This window comes from Caloenas nicobarica, chromosome 30 (genome assembly GCF_036013445.1).
Source record: "Caloenas nicobarica isolate bCalNic1 chromosome 30, bCalNic1.hap1, whole genome shotgun sequence".
In the NCBI taxonomy this organism is placed as follows: Eukaryota; Metazoa; Chordata; class Aves; order Columbiformes; family Columbidae; genus Caloenas; species Caloenas nicobarica.
Window position 1 is genome coordinate 1684888 of NC_088274.1, and position 6604 is coordinate 1691491.

At 52.1% G+C, this 6604-nt stretch overlaps 1 protein-coding gene across 1 annotated transcript; it reads left to right on the plus strand.

The window, feature by feature from the left end:
* Positions 1-1119: 1119 nt before the first annotated feature.
* On the plus strand, positions 1120-6019 carry LOC135999836 (olfactory receptor 14J1-like; the record flags this gene model as incomplete). The annotated part of the gene is made up of 2 exons (XM_065653411.1): positions 1120-1581; positions 5996-6019. Coding segments are annotated over 2 exons (486 nt in total), but the record flags the coding sequence as incomplete, so codon positions are not given.
* Between the last annotated feature and the right edge of the window lie 585 nt (positions 6020-6604).

The following is a 6604-nucleotide window of genomic DNA, read 5'->3' on the forward strand; positions in this document are numbered from 1 at the left end:
CTTTGCTTCTCTCGGTGAGGGGTCATGTCCTGCTGTCTCCATCACATCTCCACCTCTGGGCTGGGACAGAGAAGAGTTTGCAGGTCCGCCCTTTCTAAAAGGGTTCTTCTGCTCCAGTATGAGTCCAGTTGTTTGGATTAATTAGATTAAATTGTGTCTGAAGTCATTTTCAAGGCAGCAAAAGCTGAAGCACAGGACAGATGAGTAAAATCCTGACGGACACTTCTGCTGACTCTGCACTGAGCCAGACAAAGCTGAGCCTTTTTGCCTGTCTGTCTCAAGATTCTTCACATTTTAAATCACAGAAAGAAGGATTTCTACCTCGAAAATACCCGCTCACCTGATGTGGTGGTGGAAAATAAAAAAACACAGATAAAATATTTAAAAAGACATGGTAACTGTTTCCTCTCCAGCCAAAGCCCTTGATAGTCGTGAGAACAGATATTAAACTTTTTCATTGAAGGTGGATTACATCTGCCATTCTGTGTGAACATGGGAGCTGTCACAAACCAGCTCCCCTGTCCCCACTGCAGCAGAGCAAACCTGGCTGCTTGGCAGCACACGGGCAGAGGTCCTGCTGCTCACAGCACACTCAGCCAGCACACAACAGTGGAAGGAAATGCATTTCAGTTGGGGTGATATCTATGAAAAATGCTGTGGGTTTGCTAAGAGGAGTCTGTCCTAATTTTAAGTTGCTTTTTCTTTTTTTAACAGGGCTTGCATGCCAACAAAAAGCAAATGTCCAACAGCAGCTCCATCACCCAGTTCCTCCTCCTGGCATTCTCAGACACACGGGAGCTGCAGCTCTTACACTTCTGGCTCTTCCTGGGCATCTACCTGGCTGCCCTCCTGGGCAACGGCCTCATCATCAGCACCATAGCCTGTGACCAGCACCTCCACACCCCCATGTACTTCTTCCTGCTCAACCTCGCCCTCCTCGACCTGGGCTCCATCTCCATCACTGTCCCCAAATCCATGGCCAACTCTCTGTGGGATACCAGGGTCATTTCCTATGCAGGATGTGCTGCCCAGGTCTTCTTTGTATTTTTTTTGTTTGGTGCAGCATATTTTCTTCTCACCATCATGTCCTATGATCGCTACATTGCCATCTGCAAACCCCTGCACTACGGGACCCTCCTGGGCAGCAGAGCTTGTCTCCACATGGCAGCAGCTGCCTGGGCTACGGGGTTTCTCTATGCTCTGCTGCACACGGCCAATACATTTTCACTGCCACTGTGCAAGGGCAATGCCCTGGACCAGTTCTTCTGTGAAATCCCCCAGATCCTCAAGCTCTCCTGCTCAGACACCTACCTCAGGGAACTTGGGCTTATTGTCTTTAGTGTCTGTTTGATTTCTGTGTGTTTCGTTTTCATTGTGCTGTCCTATGTGCAGATCTTCAGGGCCGTGCTGAGGATCCCCTCTGAGCAGGGACGGCACAAAGCCTTTTCTACCTGCCTCCCTCACCTGGCCGTGGTCTCCCTGTTTGTCAGCACTGGTGCATTTGCCTACCTGAAGCCCCGCTCCATCTCTTCCCCATCCCTGGATCTGGTGGTGTCTGTTCTGTACTCTTTGGTGCCTCCAGCAGTGAACCCCCTCATCTACAGCATGAGGAACCAGGAGCTCAAGGATGCCCTGAGGAAACTGATGACTGGATTATTTTCTGAAGCAGTAAACTGCCCATCATCTTCTGCATAACAGTTACAGTGTAAATTGTTGCAAGCCCAGCCCGTTTTCTGTATTTTATGTTGCTTGTGGTTTTTCACTTGATAATATTGTCATCCCCTTTCCAATTCACTGTCTTCTTTGTTTACTGAGGGGCTGTGTAAATGAGCAGCTTTGCTGTATCTGTGTTTAAACAAATTAAAAGGCCTCACAGACTCTAGTTTTTACTGAGATCCTTTCACCAAGTTGTGTTTGGAGCTGCAGGGACAGTTCCTGTGCATGGGTGGAGGGGAAAAGAGTCCAGCCTGGCAGCCCTGCCAGGGAGCACCAGCACTTGGCCTTCCAGAGCTGTTCTCGTTCCACTCCCACACTCTCCTTCTCATCCCTTGTGTTGGTGCAAGGCCTGAGTGCTCTGGCAGCCTGGTCACCGTCCTGCTGTGTGTGAGTCCTGTGAGCGCAGGCAGGGACAGGCAATGGGCACTGCTGTGACAGAGCTGGCCTCAGAACAGCCTTTCCAGAAAGAAAGGTGAAAGGCTTAGGTCTTCGTTCAAACTTTTTCTCAAGGAAATTCTGAGAAAGTGGCCTGAAGATCAAAACACCAGGGCACAGCTGAACAGTCTGTGTGTGCAGGGCTGGGCACACAGCAGTGTCCTCTCACAGCCAGGCCTCCTGCCAGAGACCTGCAGGACCAGCAGAGCAGGGTCTGGGCTGTGCCCCTGTGCACTGGACCCCCAATGCAATCTGCCCCAATCATCAAGGACCAATCCCTCACAACCTCCATCTCCAGCACTGGCCTCTCACCCCAGCTCAGAGAGGTTCTTTCTCCCTCCATGGAAAGACACTGAATAAGTAGGTCAGAAGTCCATGTTTGCATTGTACAAATGAGATGTGAGAATGAATGTCATGTACATGAGGCGAGATGAACCCAAGTAAGCACAAATGCTGTCAGATATTCTGGAGGTACCATTTTGCACCTGGGACACGGCAACCCTGGCTCTAAAGACAGACTGGGGGACGAGATGCTGGAGAGCAGCTCTGCGGAGAGGGATCTGGGGGTTCTGGTCAATGGCAAGTTGAACATGAGCCACCAGTGTCCCTGGAGCCAAGAGGGACCCGTGTCCTGGTGCATCCAGCACAGCACGGCCAGCCGGGCAGGGAGGGGATTGTCCCGCTCTGCTCTGCGCTGGGGCGGCCTCACCTGCAGCATTCACTGTGTGCAGGGCTGGGGACACAGGATAAACAGGAGATAAAGCTACTGGAGAGTGTCCAGAAGAGGCTACGAAGTTGGGGAAGGGTTTGGAGGGGATGGCATATGAGGAGCAGCTGAAGTCACTGGGTTTGTTCAGCCTGGAGGAGACTGAGATCTCTTGGTGGTCTACATTTTCCTCACAAGAGGAGCTGGAGGGGCAGGAACCAAACTCTTCTACTTAGTGACCAATGACAGAACCCGAGGGAATGTCAGGAAGATGTGCTGGGGGAGGGTCAGTTGGACATGAGGAAAAGGTTCTTCACCCAGAGGTGCTGGACACTGGAACAGGCTCCCCAGGGAGGTGTCACGGCCCCAACCTGACAGTGTTCAAGAAGAGACTGGACAATGTCCTCAGACACACGGTGTGAACTGTGGGGTGTCCTGTGCAGGGACAGGAGTTGGACCTGATGATCCTGTGGGTCCTTCCAGCTCAGGAAATTCTATGATTCTATGGGTTTTTTAGGTTTCTGTTTGGTATTTTCTTTTTCATTATCATAGGTATAATTTTTAATATTGCATATTTTAATTTCAATTGCTTTAATTTCATTTTTAATTTTTTTTTTAATTACAATTACTAAACTCTTTTTATCTCAACCCACAAGTGTTCTCTACTGTTACCTTTCCGTTTCTCTCCCCTGTCCCGCTGCGGGGAGGGAGCGAGCGGCTGCGTGGGGCTCAGTTACCGGCTGGGGTTCAACACGACGGTCCTTTCTCCAGCCCTTGTTCCACCCCGTGGGCGTCAGGCTCAGGTCCCACACGATCCAATACGTCCTCACCAACCACCGCTCCCCTGCCCACCCTTTGATGTCACACACACACAGTTGCCCTCAGCCCATGGGCCGCCCTGTGAAACGTCCATAAAATGTCACAGCTCCCCGTTGAGCTCATGGAGTCCGTGGCTTTGGGCTCCGTCTGTTCCGCGGCCACTCCGGACAGCACAGGTGTCTGTTCCGTGGGGTCATGGGCACCAAACCCAGCTCGGGTGGGAACCAAGAGGGTCCCCTCGTGTTCAGGGCCCAAAGCGCCACCTGCAGCATCTGCCCGTCCTTTTGAGTGCCCAGAGCCTCCTTCTTGGGGCCCAAATCCTCATGTTCGGGGTCCCAACGTGTCTTTTATCACCCACGGCCGCTGATCTAGGCCCACAGTTTCATGTTTGGATGGAGCTCGTTGCCTGGCAACAACCAACCGGAAGTCTCTGGGGAGTCAGGGGACCCAGGACAGCCAATGGCATTTGGGGAGGCGGGGCAAGTCATGTGATTGATATGTAACCAGCCAATCCAGCTTTGAGGCCTGCAGGAAAGGTGGCGAGAGCTGACCGAGCTGGGCAGCGTTCAGGGGCGGGCCGTGCTGGCTGCACCAATCACAGCTGGCGGGAGTGCAGCACCTGGATGATTGACAAGTGGCCTGACCCATCACTTGGTAGGGGGGGAAACGAGAAATCCCAGCCAATCACAGGAAACATAACCTCAGGGCAGGGCGGGCACTGTGTGGGGAGTGACCCCTAAGGCAGCCAATCAGATCCAGGATCACCTCAGGGGAGGAGACTGACAGCCCTCCCGCCCAATGGCGGCGCAGCCCAGGCTGAGGAGGCGGCGGCTCTGCGGGCGGCCAGGCTGAGCTTTGCCGTGGCGCCCGGGGAGCTGCCCCAAGGCTGAGCAGCCCCCAGCCCAGCCCTGGGGCCCTTTTTCCTGCAACTGGGGCCCTGGGGATGTTGTTGCTGCATCTGGCTCAGGTGTGCGTGGGCTGCTCTGGCCTTGTTCTCCTGGGCGGGGGGAAATGGTACCGAAAAGTCGGCAAAAAGGTTCTTTAACACGGTTTGGAAAGTGGTAAAAGCAGCACTTTTGTTACAGCGCCGGACACTCGCAAGATTGCTGCTCTGATCGAGCGTGTGTGAGATTCGCACTTCTTGGTATTTCTTACATACACCTATTGCATATTCATTTGTTTCTATGTCTCTGTGTCACTCGGTACCTGCAATGGGGCTCAGGTGAGGCTGAGCACGAGCCCCTGACCTTATCAACAGGTCGGAGAGGATGTTTTCTGTAACAGTTTTCTTAGAAACACAGGAAAATTTATCCCGATGACTTCAGTGGCAAGTGAAGAATTCAATGTCTTCGGTCTTTCCCTGACAATGGAACAGAAGTGGCAGGATGTATATTTCTCCGTGTGGGAAATACCAACAGATTGGTGTGGGAATATAAAATATTTTCTCTTTGAGCGTTTTCCCGTCATATCTCTGTCCTCCTAGTGCCTCTTGTTTTTTCGTATTCTTATGTCCTGGCTGCAGTTGAATGCACTTCAGCCGAGTTTGTTAACTGGACAGCTGGGGTTGTGGGCGAGCTCATACGGGACAGCAGCGTCAGGGAGGGAAACTAGGAGTAGCGAGTGACAGGACCAGAGGAAACGGCCTCAAGTTGAGTCAGGAGAGGTTGAGGTTGGATCTGGGGAACAATTTCTTCCCCAAAGGGCTGTGGGGCATTGGAACAGGCTGCCCAGGGCAGTGCTGGAGTCACCATCCCTGGAGGGGTTGAACAGACAGAGAGATGAGGTTCTCAGGGACGTGGGTTGGTGCCAGGGTTTGGTTAACCGTTGGACTCGAAGATCTTGAGGGTCTCTTCCAGCTCAAATGATTCTTGTCAGTGTTGAAATCGTGCAGGCCATAAGTGTCCCTAACAAGTCTGTGCTCTGTCCAGAGCAGTCTGGACTTGCCAAACTCTAAGAACGTGTAACAGCTGGACAAGCATCTCATCCCACAGCTTGTCATGGGTGATCCTGGTGTCATCCCCTCCCCATCATGTCTATGAAGTTGCCAACTGCAATAGTCCTGTGGCCAGAAGTCAAAAGCCACGTCTCATATTCAGGGCTGAGCTGAAGTGAGGAGCAGCTCTGGACAGGCCTTGGGGTGGGAGGCCACACAGGCTTCCTCATGGTCCTGATGTCCCTGATGGAGCAGCATTAATTCTTCATTCTTTCCACTTCCTAGCTAGCAAGAGTAACCACAAGTGGTGGTTGTCTTCAGTTGATCTTTAATTTCTCCCTGTTTAGGAAAACGGTTCCTTAACTCAGTCTTTTGTGTATCTGCAGGGCCTTGAGACGGTTCGTGTGTGAGCAGCATGCGTGTGGATGTCAGGTTTTCTGCAGGCTTGTGACTGCTCTTTCCCCTCTGTTTGAATGAGGAAAATCTTGGTGTGTCCTCCCCAGTAACTAAAGAAATGCAAAGAACTGATGGAGAAAGAGGTGTCGAATGAGGAGGGAACGTCGGTTAGTTCTGACTGTAAATTTTCTTGGCTGTTGTTGTAGCCAAAGGTCTTAAGAACGAATGCTGCAAAACTAGAGCTGCTTTGCCAAGTTGGACTGTGCTCAGTGATGAGTGGTGTCATTGTTGGTGATTCGTGAGTCTGAAGGATTGAAGGGCATTAGAATAACCTGCAAAGCCTGATTTGGGGTGTTTCAGTTGCGCTGGAGCATGGCCTGGACGTGAACAACTGTTTCTTCTTCCAATTCTCTTCTTTGCCCTCTGGCCTCTCTCCCAGTCGGCACGAGATGGGTGCAAATGTTCTGTGAGAGCAGCTTGGGGCCTGAGACACCGCTGCTGGGGCAGTGATGCTGACGCTTGTGCTGGGGCAGTGATGGAGGCCCCGGTAATCCCAGCAGTGATGCCATCCCCCTCATTTCTCCCCAGGGCAACCATCC